The sequence below is a fragment of the Trematomus bernacchii genome, unplaced genomic scaffold (genome assembly GCF_902827165.1).
Source record: "Trematomus bernacchii unplaced genomic scaffold, fTreBer1.1, whole genome shotgun sequence".
Taxonomy (NCBI): Eukaryota; Metazoa; Chordata; class Actinopteri; order Perciformes; family Nototheniidae; genus Trematomus; species Trematomus bernacchii.
The window spans coordinates 6764394-6792380 of NW_022987593.1; the positions used below are offsets into that span (position 1 = coordinate 6764394).

Sequence of the window (27987 nt, forward strand, 5' to 3'; positions counted from 1 at the left end):
TTACTTTCTCTTTTAGGGAACAGAGATGACTAAACACCACGGGTGGATGTCAGCCAGGCCACCACAGCTGGTGGCCTGACACAGCCTGACAGGTCCAGTCACGTCTTCCAGATAAAGCCCCCTAGACATGTTGTCAAATTTCATGTTGTCAATTTGATTACATAATCCTCACGTGTCATAAACTACCAGGAAAATAACAGCCGGATCAGGCATGAACATGAACTTTTTTTGCATAATTTTAAAACATCAGTATTGTCATAATGTGTACAAACATGTATATTCCCATCAAATCAATCTTGATGAAGATCTGGTGAATGCGTGGGGGATACTGTACATTGGGTCTCCTTGAGGGGGCGCTTGAATAGGATGAATCATGTGTCTGCAGCTTCTCTATAGCTGCTGGTGCTGCTCAGATGTATAATATCCAAGCTGCTCCCTAGTGAGTGTCTCACTTGGGAGCTACAGTGGTACAGCCACAGCATCTGCTATAAAGTAAAGAAATAATAAAAAACATTTGTGTTGTTTTCTTTCAACCAGCCAAGATTAAGACATAAAGCAGGACAGTGCCGACAGAAACTTTCATTTCAAGCAAAGTATAAAGTTATTTCTGCCGAGTCATTAATGTAGCAGGTAACCTTCAGACCGCAAAAGTGAATGACTTTTCTTCATCTGCTTCTGAACATCTGTTTGAAGTTGTACTCCAAACTTAACAAATAAAAGGCATTTTGTTCCTCAACGGTCACTGAGGTTTCATTTACATGATCCTAATGAACATCCACACAGGAAATACAGTTTAGAAATGTAAAAACAGACTCTTACTGAAGAGAGACTTTAGATGTTCGAGTCCTCCTGTGTAAGGTAATTAGTTTCTGATGTTGGTGTGCAGTGCGACTTTAGGGCCCTTGAATATAGCACATTGAGTAGGTTTGGGTATTCTTTACAGTTTGTTGATTCTGCCTCTTATTCAGAGGTATCTTTTCGCTCACTGTTATTATTTTGGCTGAAACGACAATAACGATTGCATACAGTACTATGAAACGATAATTCATCAGTGATTTTTGGAATTCTTGAAAAAGATAAGCAAAATCTTGAAGCTTGGATTCGCTTTAAAACCGCTTTTTTGTCCCGAATCTTAAAATAATATAATTTCTTTGAATCTCTCAACAAAAAAGCATTCACAAATTGTAAAGGCATCATTGTTGCAAATCAGACAAACACACAAACATGCGCAACATGTTACATACACCAACATAATGGCTAGAAGTGTTTTATGAATGTTTTGGTTTTCTTTGTGAAAAACGAAAGAGGGGGCAGACATTTCCTGCTGAAAACAGGTTAAAACCCCACCTATCCAACTTAAATGAAAGATAATCCCCCCCTACCTCCACCCTCTCCCTGTATTCCACAGGTGAGTCCAGCCTGAAGTCGCCGTCTGAAAGGCAGACCGGAGCTGAGCGTGGCAGGGGGCCGATGGGCTGACCCAGATAGGAAGTGACAGACCTAAATATCAACCAGAGTGGCCATTAAATCTACAGCAAGAAACCACACATTTGCAGCATTGATTTTCTTTTTGTCTGCTTGCCACAGCATTTGCTTTGACTCAAAGGCAAGAGAAGAAACATGATAATCTTGTTTGTGTCTTTCTATCCAGATAAAGCTTCAATTCAAATGACAAAGTGGACATCGGTGGGATAGATAACAAACCTCATGTCAGTTATGCAAGAGGAAACATATCCAGCTCTGAAGACAGAGGGCTACTGTAAGCATGAACAGAGGTTCAGTCTGCAGATGGAGAGTTTCGAAACACCCATAATGCTCGGAGTTGTTTAGAAAATGACAACAGTGAGCTTCAAGGCTTTAGAATATTACACAAAGCCATGTTTGATGGCCGATATGATAAGCGGAAGCCTGACTCTAGCGGGTAATCTACAGCATTGGTTCCCAACCTATTTTCATTTAAGCCTTCCCTACTTGTGTTTATGAAAAGAGCCACACTTAACAGGCTCCTTTGACTACTCATATTTCACAAACAAACACACACAAATATACACACAGCGACCAATTACCGGCTGGCTTCAATTTCCATTTGCAGTTACCAAGCAGCTTGATCCTTTCATAAGGTCGGATTGACCGATTTATGTCATTCAGGTCCCTGGACTATTTTTTTGTCAGTCTTCACCATAACACGTTTTACATTTAAAAAGCACAGAAAACGTATTGAAAGGAACATTTCTTTATAATGTGAATGAATGACTATTGAGATCAGGGAATCAATTTGAATTGCGGAAAAAACAGGTCATGATTAAATGTAAATATTACTACTACCAGTAAGAGATGGGAAGGGAACCTACAATGATACCAAGACCAAATGTCTGTAGAGCCTCTGAACTCCCATCTACCTCCCTGACCTCTCCGCCATTAATGTTCACTCTGCTGGCCTGACCTCACATTTCTTCCTGAACTGACAATGAACTTCAACCTCATAAAAAACACTATTCAAGGGTAGAACCAATGATTCATCTCTTTACTGTTGTGCTGGTTGTCTGAATATTGTGTGATAAGAAAAGGTTTGATAATTTACAGTGGAAAATATGTAATTTAAGGAGTGAAGCAGCTGACCTAAAGCCAATAATCCTTTGTATTTTTTAATGATATATTGTTGCTGTTCCCATGGAAAATGGAGGTCATACCAGAGCTTTAGCATCTGTTGAGGGTTATTATATCTGACTGGTTTGTGCAGCAGTTATGTCCACTATTCTATCTGACCCCAATTGACCTGAAAGAGCTTAATATAATCTTCTTATACCATAGTTGGAATTCTGTCTGCGTTTTTTGAATCTCATCTTTTGCTGAGTTTTTCTACATTAACTTAAAGGTGGGGTAGGTAATTTTGGAGAAACCAGCTCAAGTGCGCTAGAATTTGAAAATACACAGCCGGAAAAAATCTGCCACTTCCTTACAGAGCCCCTCCTCCAACACACACGAACGCGCACATGACCAATGAGGGCACGAGATAAGTCTGTGCACAGATGGAAGGCTGACAGGCAGGTAGGCCATCCAGGCTTCCACAGATGACATTTTTTTATGGATTTTTTGTCAAAGCACTTAAGATATTCATTGCTATCGGGATGTTAAGAGCATTCCATGGAATATAACAAAAGGTGTATCTCGAGCCGGTTTCTCAAACTTACCTACCCGACCTTTAAATGTGTCTGCTTTGAACAGATTAACCATATTTTGTTGCAGGTGTAAACAGCCTATTTGCTGTTTTTTGACAGTGACACTTTGAGCATACTGTAAGCCTTAGACACAGGCTCTAATACCCTATTTACTGCATGTGACAGCTCTGCCTCAAAGTCACATAGATAGCAGCCAGAATGTCATATTATCACTAATCCGTATATTAGAAACCCCGCTATCCTTTTTTTGCATCACTATTTTTCACATTCATATGCCTCGCATCACATTCCTGTCATTATTGTGAGGACAAGATCAAAAGTTCACAACAATCATGTAAACATCACACATATGCCTACAAAACGGTATTTGTGTGGTAAAATCAGCTAGAAAGGCTGACAGTATATCATGTGTAAACACACAGAGCAGCTTGGGGACAGACATCAATCCCCCTCCCACGCATGTCATATAAACCCTCCGTTTTCTAGTCTTTGCCCACTCACAAATATACATAATATTCTATAACGATGAGACATCTTTCCTCATGCAATATAATATGTTTCTCAGAGTCCTTCAGGCAGAGCACAGGAAGCACCCTGACGCATCTGAGTATTTCCTCTCTGTTTGTTGTTGGGGAACTAAAGTTAAAAGAGTTAGAGAATAAAGAAGCAAACCAAATCAGCAACATGCATGCATAATGAGGGCTTATTTATGTTTTCATGATAAAATAATTGCTCAATATTGTGTTAAAAAAAAAAGCAAGTGAACGTTAGGAAATAGAGAAAAGACTCCTTAGAAGTTTTGAGAGCAAAAAAGCACGTCTTTAAATAACTTTTTTTATCACACCATTAGTCAAAAGCTTTGAAATTAGTTATATTGTTAAAAATAGAGTAAACAAATCCTTACTTTTGACAAGCTGAAATCACAAAATGTTCTTATTTTAGCTTGTATATATATATATGTGTAAACACACAGATTCAAATTGGATCTACTGACGTGAAGGGGTCGCTCACAGGGCATGTGAACGGAGCTGCTCACTCCGCTTCCCCGCTCAATGCAGCTCTTTTTTTTACATTTAAAGCTTCGATTGAGGTTTTTAAATGAAGCTTCAAATATCCAAAAATCGTCAAAATCCTTAATCGTTATAACGTTTATTTATTACATCAATAATTGATCTTTTATCTAGAAATCAAATGTATTTTGTGTACGGCTAGCAGCAGAGCAAACCCTTTTTGACTGCAGAGAAAAAGTAGTTTTTGAAAGTCTGAATGCAAATAAAACAGCGTTATGTTCTGCAACTTTAGCGTTTTGGTTTAATGTAATCCGTTTCATCAACCTCATTTCAAGCCACAGCTTAAAAATCTGTAAAACCCACTGCATCCTTCCTGCCTAGTGCCAAACAAAAACAAAGTCAGTGACTAATTGATGAACATAGTTGTGCATTAAGCAGAGAGATATTTTCCTCAGGAGTGGGTGAAGACTGATACAGACCTCTGATCACCGTGAATATTGAACCTACTTTGCCAGATGACTGGAAACATGACTCCAAATAAATGGTGCTGTTGCTCTCTGTCTGTTGGAGGTGTCAAAATGAAAGCTGTTTGCCACCTCGACTCAATAAGTTGTTCCCCAAGTGGCCATACAAATCACTTAATACAAATAAAATGTGTATTACTACTACACAATCTAATTCACTTATTCAGCGCCACAGATATAAACACACACACAGGTCCCTGACAGCATTCACTCTTTGGCCGGTAATCTTACCCGTAACCCTAAGCCCCTCAAGGTGTAACCTCCACCCTTCACCCAAAGTTACCCTGATCCCTTTCTTAATCATATTATATTAGTTAAACCTCAAATGAAGAGAAGAAGCTCGGTCCAAATGACAATTGAAAAACAGTCTGAAAATCAAATTGGCAGGCTGTGTGTGTGTGCGTGCGTGCGTGCGTACAGTACGTGCGTGCATGCGTGAGTGCGTGCGTGCGTGCGTGTGTGTGTGTGTACACCTGGCCCACAGTTACAGCGCAAGGCAGTCATTTGGAATTTTGACAGGATGATTTAGCTCGAATGAGTGATCAATTACTCATTTTGGATTTAATCCCCTGCTCAGAATAATTGACAGCATCTGCTGCAGCCCGTTCGGAAATCTAATTGAATTACAAAACAAGGGGAGGACAGATTGTCATACTCTCATTTCACCACAATCTGACGCACAGCTCTCTACAAACATTTTTCACCCTCAGCTGGAAAGAATGTGCATGATCTGGCATCATCATCACTATCTCCCTGAGGCACACCACACCAGTTCATGTTACTTTTCCATCCTACTGTGGGCCAAAATCTATTCTGATGTAACCCTTTGATGTACCCATAAGTATTGTCATCAAGTCTAGTCCAGGGGATTGTAAAAATACCAGCCTTGTCTCCAACGCTGGAGATCCTGAAAACAACAACACTGCAGCTTGCCACGTACTTATTTTACTAGTTGCCGGATCAGACTTGCTTCATGAAGCTGTTAAACAGGTTCAAAGGTTTTTATGGGGCCGCTGGATAGCTCAGTGGGTAGAGCTGGCGATATATGTGCAGTATCTGGCCCAAAAATATCATAAATCAATCAATAAAAGGTATTCACTGGTTCACATCTACACATTTTGAAATGTTCTCAAAGTTTTTCAGTTGATCAGATAATTATTCAAGTCATTTTCCAAGCAAAATTAGTTTAGTTTAGTTTTTTTTTTTTTTTCGAGCGTGTAAAACCAAAGAAAATACAAATGAAACAAAAGGTGATACAGACATGATACAGTACTATACAAATGAATGCAATAACAAAACGAAACATTTAATTAATAATTGAATAATCTGTAGTATCATTGTCTGATATCAATAAACAAAAATGCCAGACATTCACTTGTTAAACCATTTAGAATAAGGATTTGGTAGTGTGGTATTGTTGTAATTTGAATATCTTTGTTTTTGGGACCAAACTAAACATTTTAATATGTCAAGTTGCACTCTGACCCATAATACAATTAAATAAAAATGTTCATCGATTCAGGCGTAATCAAAGGTTGAAGCCCTACATCTGAGTAGCTCACCTATACAAAATAAGAAAGAGCTGTAACAAATAATAACATTGTGATAAATACTGCTATTCCAACTACAGGTACTGTATGGATATTAAACTAACTTCATCAATTCAGCCGCCTACCTTTATTTCTTTCAAACTATATCAAATTCAAGTCTAATGGTAATTGTAAATGCTAATATTATATAATATTTTTCTTGCAATATGTACAAATCTGCTCCGTCTCCCTGTGGTCCTTCTCACGGCACTTTGCAATATTACCATTATGTATTGCAATTGCATTTCCTTGGGATTACTACAAATGTATCTTATGTTATGATTCCTTTGAATCCTGTGAATCAGTTTACTAAAAAAAATGCATAACCACAAAATGTCAAGGCATAACCGGATCTTCAGGGAACAAGGCATTTTTAAGTTAAAGTTTAAGTGTACCCATAGGCTTGAATATTTGTTTTTCTGCCATGGCTTGAGTCTGAACAAATTACAACGCTGTAATGTGAAATGATTGCTAAAACTGCACAACAGACTGTAAATCAACACAGTTCACAACGTTTAGCCAAAGCAAAGTTATTGATTGGCCGGTGAATAATGTCAGAAATCTAGCAAGATACAGACAGGCCGAGTTGGTGGGCTAAACAGAAGAAAATATTTAGATTTGATCCACCAGAGGGCAAGAAACATGTCTCCAAAGAGATCAAATGATTAGGCTGAATGTTGCAGTTCAATATTTAAATGATTATCTCAGACGCTGTGTTCTGTTATAGCTATTCTTTTTTTTAGATATAAAGATAAAAAGTCCCTTAATAATATTTGGCCATACCCAGGTTTTGATAGAGGAGCTGATAGTGTCTGTGATAATAAATCTCAGGAACTAAACTATTTGGGACCAGCTCTAAATGGAAATTGTTTCTGTGTTCCCATCCTAAAGGACCTGATCCTTATCATGTTCTTGTTGCGCTCCACGATGAACAAATCCTCTCATTAGAGCTCGGAGCAGATACAGAACAGAGGACAACTGTGTTGCATCTCTATAAATACAAATAAAACATTCAGTCCACTAAATATCATCCCTTATTCTGACGTACGTACAAGCAGATACAAGAACATTGTCTGTTTAAAAACTTTTGTGGTTTCATCTGTGGTTTCATCTGTGATTTGCTGTCACTGATTATGTTGATGTGACCAATTCATTTCCCTTTCTATGTCTACTACTATGTGAGTCAGCGCACAGCAAAAACAACAAACCAAAATGTCTACTCTGGCGTTGAATCACACAAAAAGCACTTCTTGAAGAAAATTGTATTTAATAAGATATTGGATTGACTGTGGCAGCAGAGTCCGCAAACAGCGTTTTAATAAACATCCCGAGGCAGAGAATGATACAATCCGAATCTACTCACATCTAAAGTTTTATCACTGTGCAAGATTTTTCATGAAATATATCAGATTGTTTCTTTATAATACTACATGCCACACAGGTTAATTCTTGAAATAGGTCACTGACCACAGAACAGCATCTTACTTCCTACTGCATCATTTCATATTGCCTTTGGACGGCACCCAAGCATCGCTGGAATGAACCCAAGCAATGCGTGAGCTTGTTTAAAAATGTGCAACAAAAGACACTAATGTAGTCTATAATCTGAGAGCATTTTATGGGTCAGTAAAGGAAAGCATACTGTGATTAAAATATCTCACACAGGAAGAACTTGCTCATTAGGAGGAGGCGTGCGACTAACCTAATTAATTACAAAAAAAATGTGACAGGCCACAAAATGTCTCATAATCCTAGAGAATTGGTGTACACCCCCGCACTCAAGTGAACAAGCTGTTGAAAATCTATTTAAGAATCCCTGTTTTGGGTCAGTACAGTAAAGCAAACTGTGATAAGGAATCTCACACACTAAACACTTGCTCATTAGAAGGACTAATTATGATAATCATAATCTGCGTGTTAAGAATGATTGTACAGGAGTCACTGAAACTCATGTAAGCACAATTAGAGCCCTTAACAGCACAAGTCTTTACAATGGAGTACGTAACGTAAAATAAATATGTGATCGTAAATTATGCAAAACAAAGACTGAATTGCACTCTAGTTGCCTAGATCTGATAATGGAAATATGAATTGGTGATAAGATTGAATTACATGGATGAATGGCTGTGTTTTCAAACCAGCAGTTAATGAAAGGATTTACCGTTAGCAAACCAAATTGCCTCTAGATAATACAGAGTCACATAAGCTTTCATCCACCGAATAAATGTTATCCAATATTTGCTTTTTGTTGCTAAATGCTCCACTGTGTTCACCAGGTAGCTGCTATCTTTGTCCGTCTGCTGTTTGGTGATCAGGTACAGTGGATTTATCAGAGCCTTTTCAGTGGAACAGCTGCATGTTGCTGCAAACACGTTGAAATCAATGAGAGGGAATCACCAGAATTAAAGTAGCAGGACACTAAACCGCTTGTACTGTAAGGTTAAAGGACAGGTTAAAAGTCGCCGATAAGGCACGTTCATAGCTATATAAAGGATATTCCGGGTGACACATTTTACATTGTGAACAATCATTTGATCCATTTGTGGAATGAAAATTGAATTTGATCAAAAGAATGACTAAAATATTTGGAAACTGTCTGTTTTTATGACAGGGCTTGAATACCAATTATGATGCCTGCACTCCAAATGTAGTAAATATATTAAACAAAGTACTTTTCATTTTCTTTTTTGGGACTGGCTTTGTTGGAACTATAAATGTTAAATTACGCCCTTACTTCTTTGCTTTGAAGTCGCTCAAAGGGTCTGGTGCAGTCTGGAGTGTGTATGCAGAGCATTGCTGTGTGTGAGTGATAAACCCCGTTGCTAGACCCATACTCACAGGACTCATAAGGCTGAATGGAACAGTGTTTACGGGGATTTATCAAATGGCATTCATGTGTCTGGCTAATAATCATCAATGCGTGCCGTTTAACTGAATCAGACTGTTGCCGGTTGGGAGGCTTTATGATTGAGCTGTTTTTCTTTTTTTCACTGGGTGAATCATGCTCTGTTTTAGACACTTTCACACAAATGATGAACTCAGAAAAATGATTATGGTGAAGGAGAAGTGTTTAAAAAAAGGAGGTCATTTTCTGTGTCTTTCTCGCAATTCTATCAAAGGAGGAATGACTGGCCCTGCATATTTTTCCTTTTTTCCGTTTGTGTCATCATTGCCTCGTTTGAACAGGCATGCAATCTGACGCATTCACAGCTGGAAGCTGCTGAGTACAACAAAATTCTTCCACTTTGGACCACTGAGTAGCAATGGTGGGCTAAGTGCTTTATTCAAGGGCACCTTGGGCACAGAGGAAAGCTTTCCTGTTTCCTGTTTGGATTCTCACTGGGATTCAATCTGGCACCCTTTGTCACCAGCCAGCCTCTCTAACCTCTGAGCTCTCGCCTCGCATTTATGTGTGTAATCAAACGGCACCCGCTCTACAGTATGCATGTGTTGTGCACAGTTCCCCTTGGATGAGCATTAGGTTTTACTTGGTCTCACAGCTCTAAGCTTCCTATGTGCGTCATACCAAGTGTCTTTCAAGCAGAAGAGTTTTCACTCCAACATATTGTAAGTGATTAAGAATAGCACAGGGACGCATGGAAAAAAGGATGGGGGTTAGCAGGAATGGATGCAACAATATGGAGTCTTGAATGTATAAGTATTTATAGACTCATTATGTCTTCCCTTTGAACTGATAACAGGCTCTCTGTGCAAGACAGAGAGAGAGCAAGACAAAGGAAACATCAACAACAACAACGAGGGAGGAGAGCAGATGCCAGACGCCTGCTCTTGTTCAATTGGACCATGTCAGGCAGGTAGGTGTTAGACACTTATCATGATAACAAGCTTAATTGATTTTGTACACCTGATCATTATATAATCTGCAATCCACAGGGTCTGTGTGATAACCTTCTGGTTGCCTGACTGGATTGATGCAAAGCCCTATTGGCAGAATTCCTCTGCAGGTATGTGTTCTGACAACACAACGTCCTAAGAGAACAGTGGGGGTGTTGGATCACAATGATGCAAACAGACAGGGTGTCATGGAATATGAAGCCTGGGAGGTCAACTTTAAGTGAGAAGAAAAGAAAAATGGAGTGTGCGTGTTAGGGTGAGTAAGCTTGGGGGGAGGAGGAGGAGTACAAAGAGGGTGAAGACTGTGACCAGGCGTAAAACTCAAGAGAGGCTAAAAAGGGAAAAGAAAGGAACAGAAAGTTGTTTTTTCCCAGAAGAGAAAAATACAGCATTTATTTGTATCTTCGGGTATGCACAAATCATAAAACAGAATAGATAACTGCCGACGGGCTTTATGTGTAAAGATAATCATGCAAATTGTATACAATTTGAAATTCGTCTAGAAGCTGAGGAAACTTGAGCACTTGCTGGGTCAATTTTTTCTTTGTCAGGACAAGGTGGCACTTGTTAAGACTGAAATAGTGGCGTCAGAGTTTAGCAGAGCAATTTTCCCATGATTGTTGTTCTGAAAGATACAAGAAAAACAGAAGCCCAGTCGCCCATGGCAGAAAAAACAAACCAACATGATTGAAATGCTGATTCTGTTTCTTTATCGGAATACAAATACAAGCCTCTGTCTCTTTCACTGTTCATCTGCGGAGTATGACAGGCTTGCACCAATCTGCTGTCTTTATCTCCACTAGTCAAACTGGATACAATCATCCACTCAATCCCAGCAGCCCTACATACTGTATCATATCTGCTGCGTAATTAGATCTGTTTGCGATCAAATACTTAAATTGTAATCCTTTATGCTGGCCAAAAGCCCTCTGACAGGCAATCTGTACAAAGTAGATTTTCAAAACAGGCCTAATCAAATTGTATTAAGTAGTAAAGAAACAGATAAAGCTGACTGTTTGATATCAAATGCGGAGCAGCCTCAAAGTATACCAGGCATTTGTTGTCTTAAGTGTCTCATGGGTGAAGGAAGGAGATCTTTATCCACTTCCTCTCCATGTTCATTAATTCAGCTTGGGCATACTATACATTAATGGGAAAGTCATGACCTGCTAGCTGTTTTTGACCCCAATTAGTTGTTGTTTTTTCCCCACTGAGCCCTTTTCTTTCAGTTCTGATAGCGTTAAGCTGCTCCGCCATACTGTGCTGCTCTCAGGCTATTCACAGCCATCACCACAGAAACTGACAAACCCAGGGAGAAGCTAGGACTCCCACTCTTTCCACATATCTGTTAGAAAACAGTAGAGATGATAGAAGACATCAGCCACAAACGGGCTTTAATAAGATGAAAGTTATGTCACAAATTTATGATGGTATGAAATTGAATCCAAAATCCTAACCTTTATGAAAAGCACATCGTTTGAGACCGCTCAGAGATCTTTATAAGGAGAATAATCTGATCATGTCTTGGCAAATACATTTACAGTAGATACTAGAGTAAAGTACCTTTTTATGTCAGTATCCGTGTGTCCTATTTAACCTATGGCCTTTTCTGTTATTGAGGCCTCTAGTTATTATCTTGAGCTTTGGGTGTATTTGAACTCCTGCAACATTATGTTATACTTACAAAAACAACACCTTTATAAAATCCAGATTGAATTTATGAGCATGCCAATACAATTTATGTAAAAGTGTAACTGCTGCCTATGATATGAATCCTACTACACCTCACAAAACTGAGAAATAAAGTAATAATTGCCTTTTTCATAAAATCTAGTTTTTGATTCGAGGGAGGCGTGTGGCACAGTGGACTAGTGCGTTGGTGTTCGGATCAGGGGAGCACAGGTTCAAACCCCACTGCAGTCAGCATGTCGTTGTGTCCCTGGGCAAGACACTTCACCCCAAATTGCCCACAGTATTGAGGATGTAAGTCGCTTTGGATAAAAGCATCTAACAAGTGACATGTAATGTAATGATTCCATTTATGGTTGGTAATTGTTATCTAAGGTTCACACTGTGTCTGGGCTGTTTTAAGTGACTGCAAATACAAAAAGAACATCCTGCTGCAGCTGCTTCATAGAAAAGCTCTCAACTGGCATCCAATCAACCAGAACTGAAATCTCCAGGATCAAAACTTGGACAACAATTTCTCTGAAGATGAAGGAAAAGAAACGTCCACGTCAAGCTCTGCACATATTTCTCTTTTACACTAAACACATTCATCTTACTGAAAGCTACGAGGGCTTTGATCATGATGTGGCAAACAAAGTGAACTTCACAACTAATTGAGCTCTTAAAATAAGAGCAGTCAAACTTCCTCGCCACAGTTGGTACTAAACTGCAGGGTAACTGTGGAGATGTGAGCCAGTGGGGGAGCACAGCAGGGATCACAACGAGGCATCCCTGTCATCAGAGGTGGGATACAGCCACATGGGACTGATGCTGCTGGCAGAGGGTACGTTACGCTGTGAAGCTCCACCAAGCCTGCAACCTTTACATTTAAATATGAGTTTTCTCAGTGTTCCTAAATTGTTATTTTGGAAAAAATTATGAACATTTTTGAAATAGTGTTTACCCTACAGGGAACACACAGTTTCAGAGAGTACAGGACGGGGAAAGAATAACAAAGACATGGCCATATATTTCAGATCTGAGTCATGTCAGTAAAGCAAAACAAAAAACGTTTCCACCAACCTGACAAAGTGACCTTAAATCAACTTTTTTAATTTAATACAAAAATATGTATCCAAAAGGGAAATGAGTCTTTCCTGGCATAACAAATGGAACGCAACATTGTTTCCCTGATAAAAGCCGAGTGTAGGGATTACAGTTTCTCGCAAAACAAGACTTACTTCGTGAAAATAAAACAGGATGCTGAGGAATCAACATCATATGTGTGACGAAGGGATTTTCATTATTAGACAATTCCCTTTTGGAATCTACCGACAAAGCAAATGGATATGTTTAAAATCCTAATTTAAATAGGACACACATGCAAAATAACACTTAATCTTTCATAAGTACCTCCAAATATAATAATAACTCTGAGAGCATCAATACCGTAACTAATAACAGAGCTGAAATGAGAAATACCACTGTCAGCCAAGTCAAACGAGGCTTAATAAACTCAACACACTTCGAAACAGACGGAGCTCTGAATACAAGGGATCAGCACACTGAGGCCTGTCTTTGTCTGGCAGAAGGTCTGTTTAAACCTTCCACTCTACATATGTGTCAGATTTGCCCCAGTTTGCGACTCTTAGGCCCCGGCTCCACGAGGACAAATACGGCAAAACGCATCGGAGTAACGCAAACGCAACCGCAAAAAACCTTCCGACCACACGCAATATACACCGGATTGTGTCAAGCTCCACGAGACGGCTCCGTTTACATTCAACCGCTGGAAAAGCTGCAGTACATATGCCGAACCTGTACGTGGCGCTGTAACTTCCTCCACAAAAGCAGCAACTTCCTCCACAAAAGCAGCGAAGAAGAATGGTTGTCATGGCTGCACTTCTGTTTATTCTCCGCGGTGGGGGCGGAGGGAACCGCGCAGAGTTTTTCGCCGGTCAATGTGTGTTAAAGTTTAAATCTTCATGCTTCCTCATGCAGCAGCTGATCCAGTAAGTAAACCCGACAGTAAAAATAAACATATTTATAACTAGTTTAGGTAGTTTGAGAGGTAATTAAAATAGCTAAGGGTGGTGATCTGACTTGAAGTGTGTGGCTGCTTCACAGCCGGAGGCAGGGCTCGAGCTTAAGGACGTCCCGTCGTCCCGGGGCCGAAAAAAATAGGGTCGGGGAGGATAAAAAATAATCTTGGGACGAATTTGGGACGAGAGTTAAAATAAAAATACCCTGATAACTCTACTACAGTACGAACGGCGATGAAAATGAAACTGACTGCACGTTTTGTGTAGCACACAGTTATTAAACCTCCTTGTCAACATAAACACACACGCACAAAACATTTAGCAAACCGCGAAATACACACACACACACACACACACACACACACACACACACACACACACACACACACACACACACACAGCTGTGCCCGCAAACTCCTGGCCCGCAAATTATTGGGTCTAGCTATGTACTGAGTGTGTGTATTTCGCGTTGAGTGATGTACAATGACAATGGCATCCCGTGGAGGAATTCTGCAATTGTCTCCGTCCTGTCAGATTAGACTTCACTCGCGTTTATGTTCATATCGAGATAAAGATAAATAATCTGAATTCAGTGTGCAGTGTACCTTTGCGGGGGTGAGCAGCAGAGGTGGGGAGAGGCGGGGCTATGAAACGCATGACCGTATAGGCGACCCCACGGCCCCGTTGGACCCCCCAGAGCGCTCCGTTCCCAGATCTATCCACCTTTGGACCCGTTGTCGTTTGCGGGGTCTGTTTCTACGTTTCTGTTACGGCGTCGTCGAGCTTAAAGGGCTATACGCATGAGAAATATGCGGATTCAACCCGTTTTCGTCCTCGTGGAGCCTACGCCTTACATCCTCAGATCCAGTGCCTGGATACGGTTCCAGGTACCTACTGTGCGGACTGAGGCTGGAAAAAGGAGTCTTTCTTATTATGGTCCTTGGTCTTGGAATGACCTTCAATCAAGTCTAAAACTGATGGCACTTGTCTCTATAGCATGTTTTAAATTGAAGTTGTCTGAAGTCCTCACCACCAGCTGCTCTTGCAGTAACAAGTAGCGTACTTTTCTTACTGTCCTAATGTGCACAATGTAGTGACTGCTTTTTCGTCTTTTGTTTTCTTAGTTATGTTCTCTGTATTTTATATGTTTGTGTTGTTATGTGTAACGTTGCTGCCTTCTTGGCCAGGTCAGCATTGAAAATGAGATTTTATCTCAATGTTTTTATCTGGTTAAATAAAGGTTAAATAAAAAATAAAAATAAATAAAAACCTCCTGCTGTTTACATGGGAGGTTTTCTACCTTGAGAACAATTAGTAAAAAGGAAACCGATGATGTGATGCACACAAAATGTGTTTTCTCATCTTGTACGTCTCGTTTGTTCTCATTCACAAACCCTGTGGATTGAAAAGAGCCGGTTGCCATAGCACTGTCAAGACTGCTGACATCCAACCTTTAAAAGGGGACGCTATAGGGACTGCTCAGATTTGTCACTTCGCCACTCTGCTTAAAAATGTATATATTTACCCCTTTTCTTAGTGTGCCGGATCAGCACATTGTCTTCTTCGGCATATATAATATAGCTGTGGTATACAATGGTACCAAAAAAATGAAAATGACACAATCTAAAGGATGAAAAACAATGCAGTGCGTTAAGTTGGTATGCACAGAAGGCTACCAGACCATCTTCTGTCAGGAAGTGTTTCCTTACCACTTTCATGGTGGGAATTGTTTCTCTATAAATAGTATGGAGTACAGTCTAAACCTGCTATAATGTAAACATGCCCTGAGATAACTTTTGAGCTTTATAAATAAGAGAGTCCATTCCTTGTTGGAATCTTTCATTTTTCCTTGGCATGAATTTAAAATAAATGCTATCTACAAAAAAACAGCTACATTTAATTAGTTTTTGTTGGCATTGAGTTGAGCTACAGTGCTGATTTTTGTACCCAGCCATGCAGCACAAACACCTCACCATGTGTTGTTGGCTTCATGCTCACTTGCTTGCTGGCCATTTTTTTTACACATTTTTGAAAGCTTTGGCCATGCATAGAAAGCGGTGCTGCTGCCGTCGGCAATATGTCATCACAACGTTTGCCAGGTTCTCCACTGAGTTTATTTCCTTACTCGCTTTTTTTAATTATCCCCTTGTTGTTTGACTGCTGTGCAATTTCTAAAACGTTTAGTTCATGCCAAGAACATATCTGCCCACTAGTATTTTCATGGAGGAGATTATTCAAATATGGGTAATTGAATCCATTGTGGACAGAAAATATTGCAATAAACTGGCTCCTGAAAGTAAATATTGGTGATCAGTCCAATGTATGGCTGTGTGTCAAACAATCAGGTGTGGCATCAAATTCCCACATACAAGGGCAACTAAAGCAAACAGTACCTGCCCGATCACCATCAAAACATTCCAATAGTGATGAACGGAAAGTTTTGATATCAATCAATATGTCTGCCAACTTGCATACAATTTGCCAATGTCTTGTTGAACAGAAAATTCTAAGAGCCTTAAGTTAGGCATGACTTCAGAAACAGAAAGTAGCAAATGAGTTCAAAGGCATGAACTTGAGGCACGACGTCATCAGGCTGCATAGCATTTGTTAGAATTCTAGGATCGTTTTTGGAAATACGATTAAAGTGAGTAAAGTATTTTCATCACCTCCTTTTGATCCTCAAATGTGGAACTTTTCTGAATCCGCCATGGAAAAAATTACATTTAATAGGCTTATTAAATAAATAGTGATTAGTAAAACTTTACAAGATTCATTAAACACCTGCTTCTGCTGTGTTATAACTTCCTTACGTCTAAGATGTAGATTACGTTTTCTATATCTCTCCTTGTGTCCCATATGTTGTTTAATTTGTTTTATTTATCATGCATTACCATGTCAATCACACAGGCATGTTTAATTCCAGAGACTCACTATTTAAACATGCTTGGCTAGTATTTTGTGAGCAGCTCCATTAAAAATACCTATACATCCAGGGCGACTATTGCAGAGTTGCATGTGTGTTTTATCAATAATGAAAATTGTAAAGCAATGGGAGCTTTTTTAAATATCAGTAAGAGGCAATCATATGCTTGTAATATTCCCCACTGGCTCCGCATGATGGAAATCTCTTCTGACCTTAACAATGCAGAGCCAAATGTTAATGTCAGGAGTGTATTTAGCAAATCACCCTACTACAGCCTCCAAATGATGACAGACATGTTATGTGAATCAGTCAGTCAGCTGTAAATACCTGACCATGACAGGAGCCTCTTGGGTTTTCCCAGCAGCTCACTGCCCTCTGACTGTTTCATTATGAGCGTGTTACCACTTTCACTGAGCGAACTGGGGGGCATACAATTTAATCCAAAACCCATATCTTAATTACATCCACAGTGAAGTGTTGTGCGTTAACACACACACAAGGCACTCGTTTAATCATTGACCTAGTAATACATTGAACAATTCCGTTTCATTATCATTATTAAATTAAATCTCCTGGCTGGCTGGAGTAACATCGATAGTGGGTAAGCCCCGGGAAGCATTCATAGAAGCAGAGCAGGGATGAGCGTGGGGCTTTCCCCGTGGTTTCAGATTGTGTCAATAATCGCTATAATGTTTCTCTTCGCTTCCCCCATATGAGCCTGCTTAGCTTCCCGCAAACTGGGTGTAGGTCAGTGACATTATGTCTGCCTCAAATGTAGGCTAAAACTAGGACAATGTCACTTTTAACTGTCCGTAACAATCAGCCATACTGCACCGTGATTAGTATATTTCAGAGCACATTAATAAATATATGTAGTACTATTAAAGTGATAGAACAGATGGAAATAAAATAAAAAAGACAATAACCTCCCTCTGTGAGTGATGTTGTTGACAAGGTTGCATTATATCGCTAGCACACGCATCTTCACGGTGGCTCGGATTTGTGATGAATGAAAACAAAAATGGACATCCGTTTACAATTCCTCATCTCCAATAACACAGCGCCTAACAAACAACTTGTCTGAAACGCTTTTTGGTTATTAAAACTATAAAGTTTAGCATATTTCTCCACCTAAACGGGACTCTCGTCACTTCACAAATTGTGACAGACTTTTTGTTTTGTTTTTAACGCAGCTCAGTGTACTCACGCGTGGCCACTCGGTATCCGCACGCGCACACTTCCCCCCTGACCTTGACTCACCTGCGTTCCTCAGCTTCTTGTTGCGATACACGGAGAAGATGACCAAGAGGTTGCCCAGGATGTCAACAACGATGGTGAAGATGAGAAAGCACCCCAAAGTAGTTGTAACCCACGGTGGCCGGTCCAGGACGGAGTCAGGGTCTCGCGAGGAGCTGTTCAGTTGAGACTCATTCATAAACATTGTACACCGTGGCAGAAGTTTCTCAACCGGTCCAAATTCAACTCTCCTAAAGATTGGATATCGGAGACGCCAGTGTTGGGAGACTTTTGCCTCCCGTGGTTTTCATCTTCATCCTTTCCACGCGCGCTTCTCCTCCTCTTTCTCCCCCTGTGTGGACTTCTCCCAGCCGCCGTGGATCAGCTCCGGTCGTCTCCCCGTCACTCTGCTCGCCTCGGTGTCACTTCTGTGCCCTTGTGCCATCAACCCTGTTGGTCCGCATGTGTGACAAGAAGCAGCAACTTCAAACCTTCCCAGCATGTGATTGAACAGATCGGAGAGCAGCGGTTTTACTTAGAGGGAGAAATACTGACGCCTGGTGGAACAAAAGTTGAATTGCCCGGGAAGCGTCCTATTCAATTGATTCATCTCAGCACACCTTTGTTATCATTTGAAAGATCATGTTGAAATAATAATAAAGTAATTTATATGTAAAGAAATAAATTACTTTAAAACGTCTGCAGCCTATTCATAATTGTCTCATAAAAGTGACATTGCAAAATGTTAAAAAAAGTAATTGAAGGTTTTATTTAAACCTGTAAATGTGAAGGTACTGCAGAAATATCATCATTTAGAGAGACTGAGTTATCTACCCATCTGTATCTGTGGAGTCCATCTGACAGAGCCCAACCCAACACCCCCGTCATCATTCCTTCAAATGTGTCCCCTGTCATTATTATGATAACAGCTTTTCATCCCTTCTGGTTTTCTCTTCTTGCAAACCATCATCTGCAAAGAAATGCTATGGGCTACGGTTGAAAGTCAGCCAAAGAGAGATTATTTGAGTACGTTTTAGAGGTCTAAAGAGGAAGTGTTATTGAGAAGGTCATGCTGTAGCTCAGTCTGCAAGGACTTGGCTTGGGAACGGGGAGGTGGTCGAGATGCCCTTGAGAAATCTCTGAACCCCTAACTACTTGGAGTATGTGGCACGACCCATCACACAAAATCTCGATATAACTGATGCTATGTTTATTTTCTATGTGTGTGCGTGCATGTGTGCGTAGTATGTGTGTTTGTTTGGGTGCATGCGCGCGTGTGTGTAATGGAAATAACAACAAAGCGATACATTAAATGACCCCAAGTGGGATTAATAAAGTATTTCTTAATAAAGTATACTTCCTGTATCTCACAAGATAAAAAAAGGTCGAGCCAAAGTGCTGTACATATAATAAAAATACCCTACAGTAAAGACACTTTACAGCAAATACAACAGCACAGTTTGTTCTGAATATCAGTATGAGAAAAACGACACCCTCTGTCCTTAGACCCTCACATCGTACAAGGAAAAACTTCCAGAGAAAAACCCACATTTCAAAGGGAAAAATGGGAGAAACCTCGGGGAGAGCAACAGAGGAGGGATCCCTCTCCCAGGATGGACAGAAGTGCAATAGATGCCGTGTGTAAATCGAAGAGATAATACATTTTACAGCGTAGGTAGACCGAATGTTAGGAAATGCATGTGACTATAATAAGAAGATGAATCCACGAAGATGTCAACAACAATCCTGTGGGAGCCATCAGGGAAGCAGCATGACGAGACCCAGGCAGGACCGCAGAGACAGGCTCAGCCACGACCCGAAGTCCACGACTTAATCCAGAACTCAGGATAGAGGATCCAGGGCACAGGACCACAGCAAGAGGATCAGCCTCGACTCCGGATCCCGGCGTAGATATAGACACAAAACAAGAACAATTTGGCTGGGTTAATCGGAACATGAGAATACACAGACACAGACAGACAGACGGAAGAACAAGCACTCCCTTAGGATAGGTTAAAGTGGACCTATCATGCTATATTATAATAATATAGTGTAGGACCATACCTATATAAGGCATATTTATACTTTTTTTTTTTCAAAATACCAAACAGATCATGCATTTTAGCCATGCCTCATTTCGCTCAATTTGCACTTGTTTAGCTCTGTTTTAGCAAGGGCTGATTCTGTGAGAACAGCACCACCTACAGGCCTGGCATATGTACTACAGCGTCTCCAGCGCTTTCGAACGGCAATGGCCGTGGCTGTCTCTTCCTGATTGGTGGAGTTGGCCCAATAGCCGTAGCGCCACTGTCCTGACGTCAGGACAGTGTTCAAATCTGGATCAGTTTTTATCAGATCTGTTGCAGCCCCTTTTTTAGAGATTTGGGTATGGAGGAAAATAGAGAGGGTTGTGTTTTCTGACACTTGGTGAGTTCCCTGGAACACCGGGGACACATATTCCAACACAGTCTCACGGCATTTCGTGTTATAGTCACGAAATTAATCTATTGATTCGTGTTCACCAACACGATTTCGCCATTTTTTTCGTGTCACACAGAACGATTTTAAAAGCAATGTAAATAATAACAAATTAGAAGGAAAAAGACATTTAAAAAAATACAGATTTAAGTATTCTGACACAGAACGATTTTAGAAGCAATGTATTTATATTGGTAGTATGTTTCGTGCCTGCACCAAATAATAACAAATTAGAAGGAAAAAAAGATGACATAAAATACAGATGTCAGTATTCTGAGGCTCTGAGCCATTTCTTTTCCTCACTGACGGCAAAAAAACTCAGACATTATACAATTTAAAATAAAAGGGATAGGGTTAGGCTTAGGGTAAGATATTGAGTAAGAACATGTTTTTATGAACCACACAGCTTCTGGTCTTCCAAGACCCGACCGGACAAAAAGACGTGTTGCAGGCACGAAACATACTACCAATAGAAATACATTGCATTTAAAATCGTTCTGTGTGACACGAAAAAAATGTGAAAATCGTGTTGGTGAACACGAATCAATAGATTAAATTAATTTCGTGACTAATAACACGAAATGCCGTGAGACTGGGTTGAAACTGGTAGAAATCTAATCAAATAGCATTTTAATGGCCAAACTATCCTACAATTTAGGATTTTACAGAGAGGGTTATTTGTGAATAAAGGTAGGATTTCACCAACGTTTTGCAGATAATAATTATGCATTTTTATTGTCGTTGAATTAAAAGCACATCAGCTAAGGCATATATCAATGTTCTCTTGTTATTATACTCTGAGGTGAGTGACACCATGTTTCTGTCAAGAAAATTACATTTTCTGCTCTTCACCTCAACATTTGGAGTAGTAATGTCCCCTTTGACCAGCTTGTATGAAATGAACAGATTATAAATATATATAATGGAATTGAACGTGTACAGTGAGACAAATATAAAAACACAATTTTCCATTTCATACCATGGGTTGTTTTATTTATGAAAGTGTTGATTAAATAAACATACAATACATAGAAGTACTTTAGAAACCAAAATGTGATACAGTTAAGAATGTATACTGTATATGTTTACACAGTGAGGCACACACTTAAACAAATTAGATTTGATTTTGTATTTTATTTTTAAATCAAGTCATTTTAATCCTAATTGTATTATGGAGTTTGGGGTGGAGTGAGGGGGGAGGAAGGAGGTGAGGTAAATAACAATAATAATACATTATATGGGAGTGAGGTGAGGGAGGGAGAGGGGGGATGAAGGAGGTGAGGTAAATAACAATAATAATACATTATAGGGGGAGTGAGGTGAGGGAGGGAGAGGGGGGAGGAAGGAGGTGAGGTAAATAACAATAATAATACATTATAGGGGTTAAATAGAGGAGGGACTTAGTGTTGATGTTTTATTTAATCCTTATTCAACTATGAATATGGATTGCAGGAAAACCTGATACCAGGAGAAAACCTTATCTGAGCAAAAAGTGAAGGGAGGTAGGAGGAGGGGGGTGAGGTAGGAGGAAGGAGGTGAGGGGAAATGGAGGAGGGAAGTAGGGGCTGGAGGGAGGGAGTTACTGTTGTCCAGCAGGAGCTGAATCACCAGCAGCCTTCTCCGTCTCCTCTGAGGAGGAGTTTCTCGCCTCAGGTTCCCCCCTCTTTGATTTCTTCCTCATCTCCTTCTCTTGCATCTTGCTTAGCATTTTCTGCAAGACGACATCTCTATCCTCAGTCTCAATCCTGCGAGAGAAGAAACCTCTCCTCTTGTGCTTCATGTGAAGACAGAGGTCTTCCACAAGTTTCTTTTCCTCCTCCATCTTTTTCTCAGTCGTTGCCCAAGTCAGACATTTCTGAGCCAGCTTGTCCCTCTGCTCCTCTACCTGTTTCAGTTGTGTCTCCGTCAAATTAACCTTGGTCTCCCAGCTGTGGTGTTTCTGGGCCAGGTCTTTGGAGAACATCTCCTTCTGCTCATTAATTTCCTCCTCCAACTGTTTGACTTTTGTCTCCAACAGTTTGACTTCCGTCTCCATGCTCTGGTGTTTCTTGGCCAGGTCGTCCTTCTCCTGAGTCACCTCCTTTAATTTGGTCTCCACCAAATTAACCTTGGTTTCCCAGCTCTCTTGGTTCTGGGCCAGGTCTTTGGAGAACATCTTCTTCTGCTCATCCAAATCGTTCTTCAACTGCTTGACTTGCCTCTCCTTCAGTTTGACATATAACTCCCAGCTCTGGTTCTTCTTGGCCGAGTCCTTTTTCTCATCCTCAACCATTTTTAACTTTGCCTGAACCTCTTTCAAATCGCTCTCCCTGCTCTGGTGTTTCTGAGCCAGGTCATCCTTCTCCTGAGTCACCTCCTTTAATTTGGTCTCCACCAAATTAACCTTGGTTTCCCAGCTCTCTTGGTTCTGGGCCAGGTCTTTGGAGAACATCTTCTTCTGCTCATCCAAATCGTTCTTCAACTGCTTGACTTGCCTCTCCTTCAGTTTGACATCTAACTCCCAGCTCTGGTTCTTCTTGGCCGAGTCCTTTTTCTCATCCTCAACCATTTTTAACTTTGCCTGAACCTCTTTCAAATCGCTCTCCCTGCTCTGGTGTTTCTGAGCCAGGTCGTCCTTCTCCTGAGTCACCTCCTTTAATTTGGTCTCCACCAAATTAACCTTGGTTTCCCAGCTCTCTTGGTTCTGGGCCAGGTCTTTGGAGAACATCTTCTTCTGCTCATCCAAATCGTTCTTCAACTGCTTGACTTGCCTCTCCTTCAGTTTGACATCTAACTCCCAGCTCTGGTTCTTCTTGGCCGAGTCCTTTTTCTCATCCTCAACCATTTTTAACTTTGCCTGAACCTCTTTCAAATCGCTCTCCCTGCTCTGGTGTTTCTGAGCCAGGTCGTCCTTCTCCTGAGTCACCTCCTTTAATTTGGTCTCCACCAAATTAACCTTGGTTTCCCAGCTCTCTTGGTTCTGGGCCAGGTCTTTGGAGAACATCTTCTTCTGCTCATCCAAATCGTTCTTCAACTGCTTGACTTGCCTCTCCTTCAGTTTGACATCTAACTCCCAGCTCTGGTTCTTCTTGGCCGAGTCCTTTTTCTCATCCTCAACCATTTTTAACTTTGCCTGAACCTCTTTCAAATCGCTCTCCCTGCTCTGGTGTTTCTGAGCCAGGTCGTCCTTCTCCTGAGTCACCTCCTTTAATTTGGTCTCCACCAAATTAACCTTGGTTTCCCAGCTCTCTTGGTTCTGGGCCAGGTCTTTGGAGAACATCTTCTTCTGCTCATCCAAATCGTTCTTCAACTGCTTGACTTGCCTCTCCTTCAGTTTGACATCTAACTCCCAGCTCTGGTTCTTCTTGGCCGAGTCCTTTTTCTCATCCTCAACCATTTTTAACTTTGCCTGAACCTCTTTCAAATCGCTCTCCCTGCTCTGGTGTTTCTGAGCCAGGTCGTCCTTCTCCTGAGTCACCTCCTTTAATTTGGTCTCCACCAAATTAACCTTGGTTTCCCAGCTCTCTTGGTTCTGGGCCAGGTCTTTGGAGAACATCTTCTTCTGCTCATCCAAATCGTTCTTCAACTGCTTGACTTGCCTCTCCTTCAGTTTGACATCTAACTCCCAGCTCTGGTTCTTCTTGGCCGAGTCCTTTTTCTCATCCTCAACCATTTTTAACTTTGCCTGAACCTCTTTCAAATCACTCTCCCTGCTTTGGTGTTTCTGAGCCAGGTCGTCCTTCTCCTGAGTCACCTCCTTTAATTTGGTCTCCACCAAATTAACCTTGGTTTCCCAGCTCTCTTGGTTCTGGGCCAGGTCTTTGGAGAACATCTCCTCATGCTCTCTCATCTCGTCTTTCAGCTGTTTGACATCCGTCTCCCAGCTCAGGTTTTTCTCGGCCTGGTGATCTTTCTCCTTCTCCATGCGCTTTAATTTAGCCTCCACCTGTTTGAACTCAGTCTCCCGGCTCTGGTTTTCCTTGGCCAGGTCGTTCTTTTCCTGAGTCACCTCTTTTATTGTTGTCTCCATCTGTTGCTTCTCACTCTCCCAGGTGTGATTTTTTTCGTCCAGGTTCTTGGTGAACCTTTCCTCGCACTGAAGGAGTTCTTCCTCTCTTCTCTGCAGCAGGTTTAAGGTCACCAGGTTGGTCTCGTCGTTCTGGTCTGAGAGCTTCTGTTGCTGTGCCTCATACCATGCCACCTTCTCGTCCAGCTGCTGCTTGTGTTGACGCTCTGCAGCTTCCATCTTCTCCTCCAGAGCGCTGTTTTTATCCTCCAAGACTGTCACACAGTCGAAGAGTTCATCCCCTTTTCTCATCAGCAGTTGTGTGGTCTTTGCGTCCAACTGCAGAGGACCATCATTGTTCTGGCTGTCAGTTGTCACCTGGTTGCTCTGGTCGGAGAGCTCAATTTTCTCTGCCTCATACCTTGCAACAATTTGGTCCAGCTGCTGCTTGTGTTGGCTTTCTGCAGCTTTCATATTCTCATACAGACGAGAGATTTCTGCCTCACGCGCTTTGATGGTGTCAAATTGCCTTTTATGCTCTTGGTGAAACCCTGAGTCCCTGGAACGCACGAGCTCCTCAAGATGTTTGACCCTGTCTTTTTCTATGCGCATGCTGTGGAAGAATCTCACCCTCTCCTCCTCAAAGGCACCGCGACCCTCATTAAGGTTGTGTATCTGGCCATTTCTGCAGTGGATCTGCCTGTAAGCTCGATCAGCTTCAGCTGCATGGTTAAATGGTCTGGGGTTTCCCCTGTTGTTCTGGGTGCTTCTTCTATCCATGGCACAGTCTGTAGACTTGTGTTGTGCGTAGGTAAAATAATCTATTTTTCTTTGGAAGAAGTGTTCTGTCTAGAAGACTGTAAAGGTTGTCTGAATGCGTCTTACCACTTACCGCTGGAGTGAAGAATGAATTCAGATGAGAGTCCTTGCTATCTGCCTTCCCTATCCAGTGACATCATCATGACATCATCAATGGCCTTGATGAGAGTTCCGTCATAGGAGATCAAGGCGAACTATGATGTCATCACTCTAGTATGTGAGGATGTCATTCCAGAGATGTCATACGTGATGTCACTGAAATAGTTTGGTTGTATGGTGTTGCCATGGAAACACAAACTCGCCATAAAATACAATGTTGTCACAAGTCAAAAGTACGGCACCAAACGTCACATGATAGTTAATAGTTCACACCGGACGGGATGCGATGTTTGGGGGCGGCGCGATTACATGTAAAGTCAATGCAGAGACGCGGGCAGACGCGAATTTGCTCCGACGGCGAGCATTAAGCGGTGGACGCGGCGCGAATCACGCGATTGAGGCGATTAAACGGTGCCGCGTCAAACGCTCGAGTTCAATTTTTTCAACTCGAGCGTCAAATTCACATGACGCGTTCTCGCGGAAGCCAATCAGCGGTGAGGATCTCAGCCTGCCGTCACTGACGTTCAACCAGAAAACATCAGCCGTTAGCTGTTAGCAGTTAGCACACAGCTCCTCATATCTGTTCAGAAACTGGACAAAAGTTAAACAAGTACAAACCACAGACTGTCTGTGTCATGGCGAATACAGTCGCTGGTTTATTTATGTCTGTAGGCCGTTGTTATGAGTGTGGAATGAGCATATACAACGTTAGCTTAGCCTGGTCGACCCGATCTTCATTCAGAAAACAAGCATTTTAAAAGGTGTTTTGCCTGCCGTCTTGTCTGCAGACTTGTCAAGCATTAATTCATGGTTTTTACTAACCGGTATCAGTATGTTGTTACTTCGGCATCATTTAGAAACGTGTATTACAATTTAATCACGGTAAAATATGTTCATGTTGTTGTAGTTGTAGCTCCCGAGCCAGCGCGTCTTGTTTGAATGATGCGAGTAAACACAGCTGGCAGCCGCGGTGAAACTCGAGCGTTTAGAGCAGGGGTCGGCAACCCCTGGCACGCGTGCCAGCATTGGCACGCGGCACCGTAGCCAGTGGCACACTAGGAATAAGTCGAATAAGTGCAAAATATTTAAATTGTATTTTCGGATCCTGAACGAGACCGCCGCCAGAGCGCGTCTCCCCGTTACCTGCAGAAGGAAGCCATGCACGCAACGCAGCCCCGCTCTCTTTAACTCCAGGTGACTTTCTGCCGCTTTCCTCCGTGGTGCAGTGCTGATCGTTTCACCACGGAAGAAAGCACTTCACAAATTGCAGTACCCATAAGGAGCTTTACAAATGTCGCAGTTTTTGCGTGGCTGTGTGTGTCTTTAGTTGAAAGCCCAGTGGCGATCTGCTCATCTCTCATTGAAATAATATGCTACAAAGGGGCGGACTGGCCATCTGTGTGTTGAACTTTCCTGTCGGCTCCCAGACCCTAGTCGAGGAGGGCAGAAGCAACGAGCTTCAGGTTCAATAACCCACTTTAGCTTAAATGACTGGAGAGAGGCGAGCTCTTCTTGAGAGGCCGTTGCATTTATTTAGCTGTTCTTCTGTTTCACAAAATACATCACAGACCTCTGTTTTTCTGCTGCCTCGTTTCACTTCCAGAAACGTACTCACACGCACACGCCACACCCCTCTCTCTCTCTCTTAAAGGGACAGCGATCTCATCTCACTCTGCATGACCCTAATATCATAACATGTGTGTTCTGGAGAATCACAGAACGGACGATCGTCCTTATTATTATGCCGTTTAAACCAATTATTTAAATGTGTTTGTTAAATTCGGTATCATGTAAGTTGCGCTGACAGGTCCACACACTGCTTCCCCGCAGCGAGGCCCCCCCGCCCTCCTGTTGATAGATCACGAGCGTCAAGCTCCTCAACATCCTCAACACCCCCCCCCCCCCCCCCCCCCCCCCCCCGTTGATAATTCTCGATCGTTGGCACGCTGATAATTTTTTTTTTTTTAAATGGCACTTCATATCAAAAAGGTTGCCGACCCCTGGTTTAGAGCGATGCGATAGGAGCGATTAGAGCGAAGCGAATATTCGCATCGCGTCCGGTGTGAACACAGCATAACGCTCCGGCCCTGAACAGCTCTACGTCAAATCTGATCATCTCATAGTAGGGCTGTTGCCATGGAAACACAAACTCGCCATAAAACACAATGTCGACGTAACTCAATGTTAAATGGTCCAAACACAGGGTTGCCAACGCTCACGCATCTGGCGTGTGACACACGCTTTCACTCTCAATCTCACGCTCTCACGCTGCCCAAACTATTCTCACGCCAAAAACAAGAATACCGAAGACTAGAAACGGTTTTGAAAACTTTTGTCACGTAGTGATCGTCTTCTCAATAGAACATCTTTGATAATGTCTTCTGGCCAATCAGAATCACGATAACGGCGTTGCAGGAAGTCCCGACGGAGAATACTTTTGCGGTAGTACATCTCTATACATCGATACAACATTACATGTTCATAGAAATCAACACGTAATGAAATAAGACCCCACGGTTTGATGATTGATAGGTGTGTGGGCTGTCTTTCATTTTGACACACAGAACAATGGGGGCTATC

The 27987-nt window shown here is 41.6% G+C and overlaps 2 protein-coding genes across 2 annotated transcripts in view; both read right to left on the reverse strand.

The window, feature by feature from the left end:
• The window catches only part of mtnr1aa (melatonin receptor 1A a), a 36080-nt gene extending 17639 nt beyond the window's left edge, over window positions 1-18441 (reverse strand). The window contains exon 1 of the mRNA XM_034129237.1: window positions 18051-18441. Coding sequence (XP_033985128.1) covers window positions 18051-18231 — 181 coding nt within the window. The 5' untranslated portion in view covers window positions 18232-18441. The remainder of the gene's footprint in view (window positions 1-18050) is intronic.
• A 3642-nt stretch (window positions 18442-22083) lies between these two features.
• LOC117481948 (myosin-13-like) lies at window positions 22084-27983 on the reverse strand (the record flags this gene model as incomplete). The annotated part of the gene is made up of 2 exons (XM_034129891.1): window positions 22084-25338; window positions 27936-27983. Coding segments are annotated over 2 exons (3303 nt in total), but the record flags the coding sequence as incomplete, so codon positions are not given.
• Window positions 27984-27987: the final 4 nt, after the last annotated feature.